This window comes from Pseudoliparis swirei, chromosome 18 (genome assembly GCF_029220125.1).
Source record: "Pseudoliparis swirei isolate HS2019 ecotype Mariana Trench chromosome 18, NWPU_hadal_v1, whole genome shotgun sequence".
NCBI lineage: Eukaryota > Metazoa > Chordata > Actinopteri > Perciformes > Liparidae > Pseudoliparis > Pseudoliparis swirei.
The window spans coordinates 14,212,936-14,230,108 of NC_079405.1; the positions used below are offsets into that span (position 1 = coordinate 14,212,936).

The 17,173-nt window shown below is 38.3% G+C and overlaps 1 protein-coding gene and 1 pseudogene across 1 annotated transcript; one reads left to right on the top strand and one right to left on the bottom strand.

The window, feature by feature from the left end:
• Positions 1 to 868: 868 nt before the first annotated feature.
• On the bottom strand, positions 869 to 12,725 carry LOC130207813 (myosin heavy chain, fast skeletal muscle-like). The gene is made up of 40 exons (XM_056436529.1): positions 12,673 to 12,725; positions 12,176 to 12,391; positions 11,765 to 11,914; positions 11,516 to 11,672; positions 11,402 to 11,429; positions 11,194 to 11,308; positions 11,002 to 11,094; positions 10,838 to 10,901; positions 10,625 to 10,723; positions 10,373 to 10,476; positions 9,936 to 10,074; positions 9,677 to 9,795; positions 9,313 to 9,462; positions 9,053 to 9,223; positions 8,658 to 8,964; positions 8,436 to 8,506; positions 8,199 to 8,286; positions 7,997 to 8,114; positions 7,796 to 7,919; positions 7,549 to 7,685; positions 7,112 to 7,367; positions 6,783 to 7,025; positions 6,518 to 6,694; positions 6,264 to 6,409; positions 6,073 to 6,163; positions 5,604 to 5,993; positions 5,398 to 5,524; positions 4,948 to 5,066; positions 4,654 to 4,850; positions 4,383 to 4,566; positions 4,130 to 4,295; positions 3,674 to 3,798; positions 3,275 to 3,583; positions 2,976 to 3,179; positions 2,762 to 2,887; positions 1,847 to 2,017; positions 1,598 to 1,702; positions 1,370 to 1,465; positions 1,153 to 1,284; positions 869 to 1,003 (listed from the first exon to the last, which is right to left on the bottom strand). The coding sequence occupies exons 2-40, from the start codon at positions 12,377 to 12,379 to the stop codon at positions 986 to 988; spliced, it is 5,820 nt and encodes a 1,939-aa protein (XP_056292504.1). The 5' UTR covers positions 12,380 to 12,391; positions 12,673 to 12,725; the 3' UTR covers positions 869 to 985.
• Positions 12,726 to 14,071: 1,346 nt separating this feature from the next.
• The window catches only part of LOC130207923 (myosin heavy chain, fast skeletal muscle-like), a 29,594-nt pseudogene continuing 26,492 nt past the window's right edge, over positions 14,072 to 17,173 (top strand).

Below are 17,173 nucleotides of genomic sequence, written 5' to 3' on the forward strand. Positions count from 1 at the left end.
TATCCGATTAATCGAAAAAATAGTCAACAAATTAATCAATTATCAAAATAATCGTTAGTTGCAGCCCTAGGTCGACACGATGATGGGTAACTACGTGTTTTAATGTCACCGAAGAAAACGATAAAATCTCTCAAGCTTCCATTAACCAAAGTCCTTATTTCAGGTGTCTAACATAAATACACTGCTCTCAGTTGTTTGACTACCCCACCCAGGTGAGCCTCCCACTCTTTTTTATAAACTCTGTCGGTTTTTCCTGTGTCTTTAATTGAAGGCTTCCTTCGGCCTGCCTTACCACATATGTACTCAGACTACAGAGAGATGTAAATGTATCATCTGTTTGGGAAACTAAACACATCATTGAGTTAAAATATACTTAAAGATATTTGGTTAAACTATGTAGAGTGATTATTTATGTTATACAGTGTACTCTATGCTTTGTAAATTGGGTTTACTAAGTATACATTCAACAAAAAAAATTATTTGGTTTATAGGTGAGGAAGGTTTGAACTTAAGGACATGAATTAGAACGGAGGTTTAATATCTGACTATTTTCTTTTCTTTAAAACCCTTTGAGTCTTGTAGGATTAACATGCAGTAAATCAACACACTTGAACTAACTGGTACCAAGGGAACACATGGCAGTGCTAGTTGTTAATTTATTGTATTGTCTGTAAAACATGTTGCCATGACTTATATTTGACCATACTTGATTTTTTCATTTTAGCTTATAGCTTACATGTGTTACTATGTGGTTTAAGCTGCATAATGAATCAAAATGTAAGACCCCAATGGCTTGACACATTTTAGAATTCTAGACTGTTAAATATTCACTCATTAAATCAATAAACAAAATGAAAGGACAACAAGATAAAGTGATGTAACAAATTACTTTTTATTGTTGTTTGGTTATTTAGCACAGAGTGAACAAGTAACAAGATACTCATATTGTATGGCTTCTTGCTACTCTATAACTACGATTGCTTCCTCACTCTTCATCCCTGGCCTGAAATGACAGAACAAAAGCATGTTAAACATTTGTCCAGACAATTTAAATTTAAAGAGCCAGTGTGTAGGATTTAAAATAAATACTACACATGGGCCCTTCTATAAAATGAGCAAACTTAATTCACATTTCAGATATTTATTTTGTACCTTGCCAATTTCCCGACTCTTTGCTCTCAGCTTGTTGACCTGACACTCAGCGATGTCCGCTCTCTCCTCAGCTTCGTCCATCTCATGCTGCACCTTCCTGTACTTGGACAGGTGAGTGTTGGCCTGCTCCTCCTGTATGACAAGCCACAGTCAAGTCAAAACATGTGGTCTGAGTGGCATTTTCTGTGGGTTGTTATCAATAATTCATTGTACTCACAGCCTCCTCCGACTGCCTCTTGTAGGATTTCACTTTGAGCTGCAGCTTGTCCACCAGATCCTGAAGTCTGACAACATTCTTCTTGTCCTCTTCAAACTGTTGTGAATCAGGAATTATATAACATTGTAATGCATGCTCAATAGTAAATTAAGCCTACTGTTTCCATGACCATTTTTACCACTAGGATTTGCAGTTGTTTAAGTTTTAGTATTTTAAATAGCAACATACCTGATAGGTAAGCTCCTTTACTTTTCTCTCATATTTTCGCACTCCCTTTATAGCATCAGCACCCCGCCTCTGCTCAGCATTAACTTCACCCTCCAATTCCCGAACCTTAAATGAAGAACAATTTAAGGCTTTTACAAAGCAAAATGTTGTCTTGACTTTCAGTTAAATGTAAAGCACTTTTAATTGCCTTGTTGTTCAAATTTGCTATACAAATAAACGTGCCTTGCCTAAATAGGAGCAGGCACTTACCCTAGCTTCTAGTTTCTGGAGCTGCTTCTTGCCGCCCTTCATGGCCAGATTTTCAGCTTCATCCAGACGGTGCTGCAGGTCTTTCACTGTCACCTCCAGGTTCTTCTTCATCCTCTCCAGATGAGAGCTGGTGTCCTGCTCCTTCTTCAGCTCTTCTGCCATCATGGCAGCCTGAAAAGTTGTTGATTTTTTATATTATTTGATATACACTCATCATTACAGTCTGATGTTTTCGTACCAGACATTGATGAGAAATAGCCTAAAGTATGATATTATGTACTAATATCTCTCCGATCTGACACCCAGCAGCTCTATTCTCCGTATGCCTGCTCACCAAAACGCTGCTCTGTGCTCAATAAGAGGAGTTAACATTTTGGCTGTATCCATTAAATACATATATGTTTTACATTTAAAGCTTTGATTGTGGTGTATGTTGAGATAGATAGTGGGGAAAGTGGCGAAGAGAGTTTATTTACATTTTCTTTAAGTTTTTGATAGTAATAATAATAATAATAATAATAATAATAAATTGAACGTTTAAATGAATAATTAAGCATTAAACTATTCTGAACATCCCTACTGCTGGTATGATACATCATTTGGATTGTAATATTAAAGATAACTAAATAGCTTAATGTTACACAGAACATGATGTTGTGGCATTTTTGCACGAAGCACAAATACATGGCCTTTTACAAGCTACATTTTGCTTGAAAAGAGAAGACATTGCTAATAAGCACATTGTTTTTAACGTTTAGATATTTTAGATACAAACCTGGCAAAAGGCAAAGATCCTACAGTGCTGAGTCACATGGCACGATCCATTGGTTATCGGTTTTTACTATCCTTGATCTCAAGTTGACAAAATGAAAATATAAACGATCGCCCGAGTTAAGTCGCGCAAGGATGACTCACATCAGTGATGGCTTTCTTGGCCTTCTCTTCAGCATTTCTTGCCTCCTGGACCGAATCCTCCACTTCACCCTGGATCTGGATGAGGTCAGTCTCCAACTTCTTCTTGGTGTTGATGAGGCTGGTATTCTAAACCGATAATAGTTTGGGTTGGATGAGATGGTGTCCTTTTCTGTCATTAAGTGTTTCACGAGTGATTGTTTGAACATTTATTTACCTGAGAGTGCAGCAGTCCCACACGCTCGCTGGCATCAACCAGCTCCTGTTCAGCCACTTTGCGGCTTCTGTCCGTCTGCTCCAGTGCAGCTCTCAGCTCCTCGATCTCAGCCAGCATCAGGACGTTCCTGCGCTCCACCATGGTGACCTGCTCCCTCATGTCTTCCTGGCCTCTTACGGCGTCATCAAGGTGCAGTATCGCATCCTTTATGAATAAATATTAAAATATCAAAATAACTGCCATGCAGTCTGAGTAAAGTCAACTTTAATTAAAAAAACAAACTTCACAAGCCACCGTACCTTTAACTGTCCCTGTACGTTTCTCAGCTGTTTCTGGCCTTCAGCTGCCTGGCGGTTGGCGTGGCTCAGCTGAACCTCCATCTCGTTGAGGTCTCCCTCCATCTTCTTCTTGATTCTCAGGGCATCATTCCTGCTCCTGATCTCAGCATCCAAAGTGCTCTGCATGGAGTCCATCACTCTCTGGCTGTTCCTCTTGATCTGGTCGATCTCCTCGTCTTTCTCTGCAAGTTTTCTGTCAATTTCACTCTTGACTTGGATGAGTTCCAGCTGAATGCGGAGAATCTTGGATTCCTCATGCTCCAGGGTAGCCTTGACATAAAGATACATTTATATTGTGTAGCCAAGATCCCCACATCATTTCAAATTGCATTTAATGTGATACATTTTGTGAGGAAGTACCTCTGCTTCTTCAAGTGATGTCTGGAGTTCGTACTTCTCTGTCTCTACAATCTTTTTCCCTTTCTCCAGTTCATGAATGGTTTTTCCACTCTCACCAATTTGCTCAGTTAGATCGGAGATCTCCTCTGTGAGGAAGAAGGTAAACACAGTATGTAAAAAGGTCTAAGCTAAATTATGTGTTTTGTCTCCTTGGTGGACATTTAACGGTAATATACACTTCTATCACACATTCATAAAAAACTAACTGCAACATTATATTAAATGTTATGTTAGTTTGAAATCATACATCATTGCACATTAATCATGTTTTCCCACTAGGGGGGATACTCTTCCTTTTTTTCTTTCATTTCAAGAAAATGCAACAGCTTCATTTACATAGTCTGAAAAACTCTGTTCAATCAGAACAAGTTCAGTGATTTTCATTTGTGTATTGTCTTTCTTTTAAAGTTAGCTCACGTTGCAGGTTCTTGTTCTCTCTCTTCAAGGTCTCCAGGTGGTCCAAAGCTTCTTCATATGAGTTTTTCAGCTTGAACATCTCAGTGCTGAGAGAACGAGATTCTTTTAAAGCTCCTTCAAGTTCTGCTTGGCTTTCCTCATACTTCTGCTTCCACTCTGCAAGAACCTGAAACATATACAGACCCATGTGTTTCAGTAATTGGAAAGTCTAGGGTCTCCATTGAAACAAAAAAGGCATGAATGGAAATCTAACCTTGTCAAAGTTCCTTTGCTTCTTGTCGAGGTTAGCAGCCAGAGCATTAGCTCTCTCCACGTCAATCATCATGTCTTCCACTTCGCCCTGCAGTCTCTGTTTTGTCTTTTCCAGAGAGGCACATTTTGCATTCACAGCCTCAATGGATTCTTCTGCATCCTGAAGACGCTGGGCGAGCTTTTTCCTGTTAAACCAGACAGTGAACAGGTTCTGTGATGATTCACCCAATCAGTGCATGTGGAAACAGGGTGCTTTCAGGACTGGTCCTTACTTAGCCTCCTCCAGCTCCTCAGTGCGCTGAATGGCATCGGTCTCGTATTTGGCTCTCCACTGAGCCACCTCGCTGTTGGCCTTTGACATTGCCCGCTGCAGCTCAGATTTGGCCTCCTGCTCCTCCTCGTACTGCTCCCTGAGCAGGTCGCAGTCATGTCGAGCTGACTGGACAGCGTGAGCCAGGGCGTTCTTGGTCTGAGAAACAAAGGAGTACCTCAATAATATTTGATACCAGATAATCGTCTGGTGGCCTTTTTCTCTGTAGTAATTCTGCTGATTCCATAGACGTTACCTTAACTTCCTCCTCTACGTGCCTCTTCAGCTCCTCAATCTGCTGAGTGTAAGCCTGCTTGGCTCTCGTCAGCTGAGAAACAAGAGATTCTTTCTCCTCCAGCTGACGGCTACATTCACCTAATCAAAGATATTAATGAACTTAATGGACATCAGAACAGAATTGCAACAGCTCACGTAATAATGTATAATCTATAGAGCAAGTAAGGTTTTCCTCTTGAGCTATCATATTGAAGAAATACATTTTGAAGTTCAAAGGTTGTGACCCTTGCTGATATGTGCAACAAATAATACATTTAGGTAACAGGGAGTAAATGTGTAATAGGGTTTTTAAAAGTAGGGGAGAAGTCAAAGGAGGTAAGGTTTTAGATATCGTTAAGATAACGCTTTACAATTAAATGTGTACAACAGGAGCCTAGTTTTTAAACACCATAAAATATCATAATTATACCATTTTCGGTTTGAAGTCTTGCTTTCTGTGCACTCAGGTCGTTCAGATGACGAACATTTTCATCATTCTTGGATTTGAGCTCACTCAGCTGATCTTCTAATGTCCTGCACATTTTTTCAAGGTTTCCCTGGTAAAATAAAACATATATATTCATGAAACTATTACCATTATCGTATGCTCTCTGTCAGAAAAGGTAGCTCTCTCACCTTTGCCTTGGCAATAGACTCCATATTGCTGCTGAGGTCATCCACCTCCATCTTGTATTCACTTTTCTCTTTCTCCAGCTTCTGCTTGACTCTCTGGAGGTTATCGATCTGCTCTCCCAGCTCTGCCACACTGTCAGCCTGCTTCTTGCGGAGAGCTGCAGCGGTGGCCTCGTGCTGCAGCGTGGACTCTTCCAGATCACGACGCAGCTTCTGAAACTCGGCCTCACGCTTCTTGTTCATCTCGATCTGAACAGACGTTGCTCCACCAGCTTCTTCCAGCCGCTCGCTGATCTCCTCAAGCTCCCTGGAAAGATCAGACCTCTGCTTCTCCACCTTGGCCCGAGCAGACCGCTCAGCCTCAATCTCCTCCTCCAGCTCCTCAATACGAGCCTGAAACACAAAGGGTTGAAGTGAACACCTTCACTATTTGAATGTTCCTGTTTCCTTCGAAGAGTACTAAACGTTTTACCTGCAGTTCCTTTATCTTTTTCTGTAGCTGGATTCCAAGAGTCTGCTCATCCTCAATCTTCCCTAGGATCTGGCTCATCTCAAAGTCCTTCCTGCAGAGGACAGAGTACATTGTTGCATTAAGGAACGTGTAAGTCGTGCCTCCAATTAAATCATTTATTGAAAGTAGGTAGAAGGATTGTTTATTCTTACTTCTTTATTTTCTCGTCAGACTGCTGCTTGTCATTCTCTAGATCCATTATGGACTCCTGGGCCAGTTTAAGATCTCCTTCAAGCTTCCTCTTTGATCGCTCGAGATCCATACGCAGTTTCTTTTCTTGCTCCAGAGAACCTTCAAGCTGTCCACGAAATAGATGTTTATATAATTTAAGTTACGATTGTTCATATTAGAGATTTCCGCTATTTAATAAATTAAACTTTTGTTTTTAAATTCAGATACTACTCACATCGTCCACTTGCTGCTCCAGCTTGGTTTTGGCCTTCGTCAGACTGTTGACTTTGTCTTCCTCGGCCTGCAGGTCATCGAGGGTCTGCTGATGGGCCTCTTGGAGGGCTTTCTTCTCTTTGCTCAACTTTGCAATGGTCTCATCTTGAGACGTCATTTCCTCAACCAGGTTTTTAACCTGTAATCACAATGTTGTCAAAACAATATTCAAGAGTTTAAGCATTTTACAAGAGCCAACTTTAGGGGCTTATGGAAGATGTACCTACCTTGTTCTCAGTGGAATGTTTCTCCTTTTCTACTTTGGCCAGGGTGAGCTCCAAGTCATCAATGTCTCTCTTCAACTCAGAGCACTCGTCCTCCAGCTTCCTCTTCTTTGCAGTCAGCTCACCATTCATTTCCTCCTCATCCTCCAGTCTCTCTGACGTCTCTTTGAGTTTGGCCTCAAACTGGATCTTTGCTTTAATGAGCCCCTCACACCTTTCCTCTGCATCACTGAGGGTTTCACCTTCCTAGATGACATACAATTGCAATATTAAGTTTGTTCGAAAAACCGGGATCATTGAAATAACAATATATCTTGCTCTCTGTAACCTACAGACTGAATTTGTAGCAGCAAGTCATTCTTCTCCTGCAGCACAGAAACCATTTTCTCCTCCAGTTCTTTCTTCTTAGCCAGAGCCTTTGCTAGATCCTCTTTCATCTTTTCAAAGTTCTCTTTCATTTCGGCCATTTCTTTCTCACTCTCTGCACTCTTCAGCAGAGGCTTGATCTTGAAGTACAGCTTCATCCATGGCCATGTTTTGACATTCATGAATGAGCGTATGTTGTACTGGATGGAATAAATAGCCTCCCTGGGTAAAACAATGGTTGAAGTAAAAAAAAACAATTATTTTAGATTCTTTAAGCTGTATTGATAAGGGTCTTTGGGATTTGGGTCTCTAAAGTAAACATGTTACTTGAATATGTCAATCTAGCTGTCATTTGCAAATGTATGGTTGCCCTTTAATGTTTAAAGCTAACATGTTACTGTACCTTCTCGCCATCATCTTGACAAACTCTCTCCTCATGACGAAACCTCTGCAGACAGCTTGAGTCATTGTCACCAGGATCGCAAGTTTCTCATCTCTCATCTCTTCAAGAGTTCCAAGCAAACCGGCTTTGAAGAACACCTAAAACAAAGAGTTACTTGACATGATGGTTACGCTTACTTAAAGTGGTTAGCAGTTGTTTGTTTTTTAAACACACACACACACACACTCATAACAGACAAATAGATTACCTTTGTGTGTCCAAATTTGTATTGAGTTTGGTCAATATCAATAGAGCCCAGGAGTTTCTCTGAGGCCTTTTTGTTGTCAATGAAATGTCCCTCAGGAATGACACTGGCATTCAACACTTTGTATCTGATTGGAGGGAAATTAATCAACAATGAATACTTAATCATAATCCAATTAAAAATATCAATAATATCAGTAACTACCTTTGCTTGAAGTCAGCGTAGAGGATTCTGCTGGGGAAACCTTTCCTGCAGATCCTGATACCTTCCAGCACACCGTTACACCTCAGCTGGTGGATGACCAGGAAGTTCTGCATGAGACCTTAAAGACATGTCAAATTCAGTCTTGTGTTGCATAATTACAGTAATGTTTAAATAAATACTTGAATCTATATATTAGGCTTACCAGGAGTCTTTGATTCATTTGGAATCAAACAACGTACAAAATGAGGATGAGTGCACCTGAGGTTGGACATCAACTTGCCCAGATTCTCCTGAAATATAAAATTAAAATTAAAATTAAAAATATAAAAACAACATGGCCCATTCCTCTGGATGTTACATTGACAGTATTTGTGAATATGTAGTGTTACTACATATTATAGTGTGGTAATGTATTGAGGTTGTCATTCGTTACACTTACCCTGAACAGAGCAGATACGGTCTGAAAAGCCCCACCCTTCTTCTTTCCGCCTTTTTTCGCACCACCCTCAGCTGTACCATGAACATTTAATTTGAATTATTAACTTGAACAAATGTGATACATTTTTTATTTGCCTTTAATCTTAGTCAGTACTGTAGCTACGAATCAACTAATATATAAGTTTGAGTAAGAATGCCTCTAACTTGTGTTCTTTAAAATTACCTTCTGTTCCGGCATGCGCTGCATAGAGGTGAGCCAACAGTTTGACTGAAGACTTCTGGTAGAGCTGAACCACTGAGTCGTTCAGGGGGTCCTTGTTCTTATCCAGCCAGCCAGTGATGTTGTAGTCAACAGTGCCGGCATAGTGCACCAGGGAGAAATGGGCCTCAGCTTTGCCTTTGGCAGGTTTGGGCTTCTCAAAAGCTTTGGTTTTACCAAGATGCTGGTCATACAGTTTGTTCTTGAAAGTGACGTCTGATGCCTTGGGGAACATACACTCCTCTTCAAGGATGGAGAAGATGCCCATTGGCTGTAATAATGAAATGATTATTTAAAACAAAAGATTTCAAGTCATCGGATAGTTTTCCATGTTTGTGAATAATCAGCGTGTGTCTCACCTTCTCAATCAGCTCAATGCAGGCAGCCAGGTCCATACCAAAATCAATGAACTCCCATTCAATTCCCTCTTTCTTGTACTCTTCTTGCTCCAGGACAAACATGTGGTGGTTGAAGAACTGTTGCAGTTTTTCATTGGTGAAGTTGATGCACAGCTGCTCCAAGCTGTTGTACTGCAAACAATAAAATACGAAAGACCTTAAGTAACAGCTTTAAATGAAGATGCATAATGATGAACTATCAATCAGCCGAAAGTACTTACATCAAAAATTTCAAACCCAGCAATATCCAGGACACCGATGTAGAACTGTCTTGATTGCTTGGTATCCAGCATCTCATTAATTCTGACGACCATCCACAAGAACATTTTCTCATAGACAGACTTGCAGAGAGCCATCACAGAGTTGTTGACCTGATTTAACAAAACAGTAATACTATATTAACGATATTGTGAAATTTACAAGATGGATTCTACATTTTGTGGATTTTACAGATTAAAAAGCATACAACGGTATAATCCAACACCCTTAATAAAAGCCATAATATATGTTAAATTGAGAATTTGGAATCATCATGTGTGTGTGTGTGTGTGTGTGTGTGTTTGTGTTCTTGTTGACTTCCCATACCTGAGGGACAGTTTGACCTTTAGTCACAAACTCGTTTCCAACCTTCACTCTGGGATAGCATACTCCCTTTAGCAAATCAGCAGAGTTCAGACCCATGAGGTAAGCGATTTTATCTGCCACTAAAAGGAGAACACAAATAGTCATCCATAAAAACTGGTCTCAGATAACTTTAAAAAAATTACTTTTGAATCACAGGTTCTATTTTAAATGGCAAAAACTTGACCTCAACATTTATGCTAATGATGTTTGTGTTTCATACCCTCATTGCCATCGGGCTCAGCCTGCTCTTCACGCTGCTTCTGCTTAAACTTCATGTTTCCATGATGCATCACAGCTCCGGTCAGCTTGTAGATGTTTGCCTTCTCATCTGCAGTGAAGCCCAAGATGTCGATAGCAGTCTGTGAAATAAAGAGACAGTTTGAAATACAAACCTAGATAAGTCTTGGAGGTAAACAGCTGCAATACATCTTACTTGGCTTTAAAGCAAACAGAAGCAGGATTTTAGTAAAAAAATCTAAATTGTAGATAATTAGTAGCTATATTCTATATACAACATCATTTAAGGAGTGATGATATGTAAAATATATAAGAAATTGGTAACTCAGTGTACTTTATACAAAATAGCAATAATAAAAGCGAACAGGAGACAGATTTGTAGTATCTGTAAATGCATCATCAAAGTGAAGTTGTCATTACATCAGTGGCGATGAATTCTTCAATGTCATCAATACTCTTGACAGTGATTTCACCCTGACTGATCATGTGATAGTCATAAGGATTTTTGGTGATCAGGAGAGCATCTAAAGAAAAGAGGGGGAAAGTATGTAAATATAACAATATATATATATAACAATATATATAACAATATATATTTATATTTTTTTGGGATGAACCATTGTTGTCCACATTCTGTTGTTGTTAACTGACAATATAACTTTATAATCTCACCTATCAGCTCAGGTTTGTGGCCTGTCATGAGCTGGTAGAAGATGTGGTAGCTCCTCTCAGCAGACAGCTGGAACGTCACTCGAGACTTCTCCAGCAGATCTGTATTGATTTATGTTGTGAACAAAATAAGGGAAATCTCCAATGAGCACAATTGAAGGAGTTGGTCGTGTAATAAAACAGATTCTTTGTGACGAGTTCCACAAAACATCTTACATGTTTCAATATCAGCTGAAGACAACTTTCCAGTTGTCTTAAAGTGAATTCTGATGAATTTACCCTATACAAATAGATGAACATTACAATTAATTTCACAATGAATGATTGCCACAAAATAACATATAATTTCAAGTAAAAGAGAAATCCTCCAAATAACTTACAAAGCGGGATGAGTTGTCATTCCTCACAGTTTTGGCATTACCATAAGCTTCCAGCAGGGGGTTCGCTGCAATGATTTGATCCTCCAGTGACCCCTAGAAATAGCATTTGTGTTGTTAATATACTTTGTAATACATAGTAATTTATATTTTTTAAATATAATTTTCATATTAATATTATTAAATTGTTCTTGCCTTTATTTTGCCAGCAGTTTGCTCACTTTGCTTCTTTCCTCCAGACACAGCGATTGTCGCAAAGTACTGGATGACCCGCTTGGTGTTGACCGTCTTTCCAGCACCAGATTCTCCGCTGGTTTGAGAAGTGTGTTCATGAATATAATTAGATTTGACTTACTGTTTGCAATACTTATTATGAAGATAATCTGAAAAAACTATCACTTACGTAATCAGGATTGACTGGTTTTCTTTATCTGCAAGACATCAAGTGGTTAGGAGGTCTGATAAAGTGCAGCTGCTATATTTCTGGAAACACAATGTCTTGCAAACTGAGTGATACCTTGGAGCATGAACTGATAGGCGTTATCAGAGATGGAGAAGATGTGGGGTGGAGCCTCAAACCTCTTTTTGCCTCTGTATCCTGATACAACCACTGAGTCATACACTGGGAGCATCTTGTAGGGGTTCACGGTCACGCAGAACAGCCCTGAGTAGGTCTATAACAGTATGGAATATGAAAGAATGATAAATTTTTCTACAAATAAATGTATATGCAATTAAATTGTTATCTCTCCTTCACAAAGCTTACATAGATCATCCATGCTGCATATCGCTCTTTGAGGTTATACAGCACAGACGGCTCACTGAGGTGGGTCATCATGGCCATGTCCTCAATCTTGTCGTACTTTGGAGGGTTCATGGGGAAGATCTCAGTGTCTTTGACAGTGAGAGTCAGTATCTACAACAGAAAAGTCACAACAATAGGATGAGTTGCTAGCCAGCAGTCATCTGTTGTCTAATATCAGATTTTAGTAACTCATTACAAATGTTTTCATGTCTGTCCGCAAAACAATTTATGACAGTAGAATTTCTATATAGTTATGAACTTTTTTACATTTTCATTTAAATGTTTTAAATCATCAAATAGTTACATGTTACAGCAGCCCACATTCTACATCAAAAATGGTAAACACGAAAAGACATTTAATTCCATTCTCACCTTTCCACCGATAGTCTCCACGGTGGCTTTGTCCCCATCTCTCTTCGTGAGTTTTCCCTTGAGATACATCTCCGCGGGCTCGGTCACAAAGAATGCAGTTTTAGCATCAAAGGGAGTGTTTTGAGCTTCTATTCTCTCTTTTGCTGGCTTCCGGAGGTAAATTGCCGCCGGGCCAAAACACTGCATCTCAGGGTCGATACTCATGGTGACCCTTTACTGCATAAGAGGGGAAAAAAAGACTATTCATTCATTTTAAATGCCAGGGAAGATGGATGGGTGCCCACGAAGGGACCCCTGTCACATCCTCTAGTACTCTAGTCAAATGAATGCTTGACCATTTACATTGGTTAAATAGAGACAGGTACTGGTATACCAGAACTCAGCAAAGAACAAACAACATTGTGATTTTCACTATATATTTAACTATTTTCACAATCGTGCATTAGTAATAAAACCAATCAGATATTTTTTCAAAATCATTCAGCCCAATAATTTACCTTGAATGACACCAGGTGAGCCGGGGGTTTCTGACAGACTTCAATGTAGATTACTGCAAAAATAAAAAGAATATCGCGGAAGGTTCAGAGAGGCTATGTCAGAGAATCTTTCATGTTTTGTTTTAAAATAAGGTTAGAAATTAAAAATATAAATTAATTTACAAACAGTTTTTAGTCCTACTTCTATTTTTTAAACACAATATAAACTTGATTCAATTGATGCATGGCAGTATTATAATATATTCTACTCAAGTAGATTAATGACTCTCAATACGTCCGAGACATGTACCTTTGCTGGGTTCCTGTGCTTTGTGAAGATGTGCTGTGCCTTTTTATACAGTGTGATAGGAGCCCACCACACGTGTATTGCTGTATTTGGTCATGTTGCATGACATAATGTTTGTGCAGTAGGTGTCATACACTATTTATGGGAGGTCTTCCTCGCTGGATCATTGTCAAACTTTGAACATGTTGTAAATAAAGGTTATTTTTTCCAATATATCATCCACAATTAGGCCTGTTATGTTGCCTAGAATACATGTTGTCATAAATTAAGAATTAAATAGATGATAAGATAAAAAGTGAGATGTAACCACACATTGTCACTGCTCATTTTTTTAACTTCTGAGTTTGAAACGTTAATGTAGCAAGCGTGCAGGTTTGAAGTTGGTTCTACTTCTGAACAACATTAAGTATGCAAAAAAGGTTGGAAAAGTTGGTTCAGTTTTTGAACAAGCTTAGTTCAGCAGTTACAGACAATCCAAAGGTGTGACTAATGCATCTGTTTAACCTCCTGGCTTAGCAGTAGTCCCTTGCCATGCTTTGGAGAAGCTTTAAAAAGTCACTGATATACTGTTTCAGAGTCCTTACCAGTCAGAAATGATTTTAAAAAGGAAATGATTGCCAATGAACTTTAAAGAAAACAAAACGGTTGCCAAGGGATTCTTTCTCACAATAGTACCAACAGCTGTTCTCATTCTTGATCTTATGGGATAAACAAGGGAGACTGAGTCCTGAAATGTACAGCAGCTGAGTGATGAATTCCAGCTGTACTTCCTTTATGTTTTTCTCGTCACCTCTGATTGTCTTTGCGTATCGTCGTTCACAATCTTTAAGGTATTCATTTTTATTGATGGCAAGTTTACTCGTATATAACTCCAAATGATTTAGCCAAGAACGTGGAACAGAGTGTGTGTGGACAGCTATTAGATATCTACTTTCATCAGTGATTAAGAAGAAGAAATTCTGAAGTGGTTACCAGCAAGATATAATGAGCCTCTCTTCAATGAACATGTGTTACATGATACCTGCTCTGAAATCTTCTGTCTTATTAGGGCAACACTCAAATATAGCACAAGGCTTGTGTTGATGCTCAAGCCAAGCTCAAGAGGCTTATTGTGTTTTTATGCTCTTTGATCTTTGTCTGTCAGTTTCTTCATGTATCAAGCAGCAAAACCAACTGGACTTTGATAATAAACCAAGGTGAGTGTTGAGCAACAAGCTTACAAGTTGGTCACAGAGCATGGAAAAGCCTTTGCAGTTACAGTAGCATCGGTATTTAACATAGTAAGTACAAGCATTTTAAATACTTTTGAAAATTGTAATTTACCAATCTGAATTGTTATATTATAATTACAATGTTATAGACGAGTGCTGGTGTGCCTCTGCAGTTAGAACTTCACTAAATGGACTGACTTTCAAAACATGTTTTCAAGTTTGTCGGTATGTTGTGAAATGGCAATTATTCAGACTATTTAACTGGTTCTTATGGTTGTTTTAAAAGGATAAAGTAAAACAATTCAAATTTTTAGTGCCTCTGTGTTTTAACTTTATTACTATTATAAAGGTTCAACAAAAATTGCAGTTGTGTTGAACTTTTTGGAAATTAGCTGTTTTTCAGCCTATTTGTGTGTGCAGGGATGTGTTCTCCGTTTTCAGAGTGCCTGTATTAAAACTGCTTTGGTGTCATTCATACATTAAGACACACATCGTATTTGCAATCCTTCAAAGGAGTTCCCATTCAGCTGTACTCAAGTAACGCCCCAAGAACCGGTGACAGATGTTTGTGTCACCGGTTCTTGGGGCGTTACTTTGTTGGTTAAAATTAGGTCTCTGACCCGGGTTACCTTTCCATCTTGTGGTAGAGCTCCTGAGATTAGGGCGTGAAAAGTGGAGGATGACCATGTCCTCCAACAATCTATTAGTAATACATGATCTTTTGGAAGCTTCTAACTTCATGTATGTTGATGACATTTTGCATCATCATGACACTGCAAATTGGGTTTTCAAAGTTTTTCGAGATACACTGTAATTGGCCTTTCTGCATCATATCTGTATGAGGAAAATCAAATGCTTTCCATAATGACCACATTCAAAGGGATTGCTTGAGGTGCTGTCAGATCCTTGGCGGTGTGAAGGACCCAAGGATGTGTGTTTACTAATGTTTGTGTTGGGGGTCACTGACATCGTATAAACACCAGAGGGAGCCTCAAATTGCAAACTTGCTGCTTATGACACTAGCCTCTCTATCATCAACCTCTCATGTCTTGGCATTACACCCTGTCACCAACTCATGCATTCATTTGTGAGTTAAGTGTTATAACAAAGTTTATACAAAGTTATCAAAAAAAACATTTAGTAATGTGAATGTACTTATGTTTCGTCTTTGTTCCTATTCAGGGTCACAAAGGCATGTTGGATTTTCTCCTACCACACATTGGACAGAAGGCAGAGAAAACCCCTCGACGGTCCATAATATCCCTTTTAAAATATGGTATGACACATTTACAGATCTAGATTTCACAAAGTAGGATTCATGTTTGGAGGTTTTAGTACACACGTCAGTGCTTCACTGTCTTTGCCGGTTTTATTTGAATTCACTTAGAATAATGGAAATTATATGTATTTCTTTCCTGTATACGCTTTCTCGGGTTGTAATTGTTAATTCATTACTTCTTGATTGTATTATCTGTTTTAAATGTAGTGAAGTACGGTAGTTCATTATTTATATTAATATTAGGTAGCTCTTGTAGCCTGTTGCCTTTTTTAGAGTATGATTTAAAATGCAACTAAAATAAAACCACAGTCACAGAGTTTTGTAACGAGAAGGTTATGTGTTACCTGCTGTATGCAGCTGATATAATGCACCCGGTTTAGACACTTAAATATGAATTAAGTAATTAACTTAAGCATCGGCCTATCCGTCCCAAAGGGCCAATAGAAAGCAATTATCTTTTTGAGAAACAGGAACATCAGCTATTTAGTATTGCACATCCTTTTAAGTTGGACAACAAGAGACAGAGTAAAGTATAGGTTCACAGTTTTTCCAGTCTGACTTTAACATTACTCACATTGAAACAGTTATTGCTTGGTCTAAGCATTCCTTCAGGTTATACCAGCCATTAAACAATAACCCTGATATTATTATCAGAGCTATTCTTTTCAGAATCTATCAAACATCTATTTTACAGCTGTTCTCACGGGTTGAGCTTTACTCCTTGTAAACCAAATGTTAAATTCTTTAAATTGGTTAAATTAGGCTCAATTTCACAATGACTATATGTAAGATACAGCTATAACCCTCCCCTTGATTTGCACTTGTCTATTCAATCGAAACAATTATCTAATATACAAAGACTAACTAACTAAACCAAAGAACTCATATATATTTTTATAAATATATATTATTCCTCATCTACAGTACAAAGAAAGTGGAAGAAGAAGATAAGAGACGGAGAGATGGGTGAGATGGATCGATGTCAACTGACAGAAACATAAAAGAAAAGTGTGTTGGATAGCTGAAGGTATTATATGTATTACTTAAATCTGTCAGAAATCAGTTTTTCTGTAAATTATTTAAACATTGAATGGGGTCAAATTGACCCTAAGGTAACAGGAGGGTTGAAGAACGCCTACAATTGTTCCAGGAAAAAAAGTGGAAAGTACTCGATGATAAATGTAAATAAAACCAACAATCCTCAATGAATCATTAAAATTAACTTTATGTACCTGTAATAAAAAATATTCCTGGATAAACAAAATCAGTTATATGAGAATACTCATTTCCATTTTGAGAATCTGTAGTCAATCTGTAGTCAATCTGAGTAAATGAAATACTAAATGCAAAATGACGCAATATGCAATAAACATAGAAATCCACAACATTTGGACACACGAAAGAAAAGACATTAAACATGATATTTTAGAGTTACTAACCAGAGACAAATAACTAAATTGTATTAATATGCACATTATTTATTATCTGCATATGTAATCTTTTATAGCCATTTAATCATAATTCAAATAAAATCTTACATTTTATTAAAATGTCAAAAAAATACAATGTAATTAAAATGGTATCTGGTAGCTGATACTTATGGACAGACACTGAAAAAGTATACTAAAGAAAATATGTTGAACGGCATATCTGTTAAGTAGAGAAAGTCCTGTGTTAAAGGTTCTCTAAACAACAGAGAAATGTCTACCTGAGCTCTCCCTCGCT

Coding starts and splice junctions, on each gene's coding strand:
- LOC130207813 (XM_056436529.1), bottom strand. CDS start 12,379: ATGAGTATCGACCCTGAGATGCAGTGTTTTGGCCCGGCGGCAATTTAC. Junction 11,915..12,175: donor TGGAGACTATCGGTGGAAAG/GTGAGAATGGAA, acceptor TTTCTGTTGTAG/ATACTGACTCTCACTGTCAA. Junction 10,075..10,372: donor AAGAATTCATCGCCACTGAT/GTAATGACAACT, acceptor TTTATTTCACAG/ACTGCTATCGACATCTTGGG.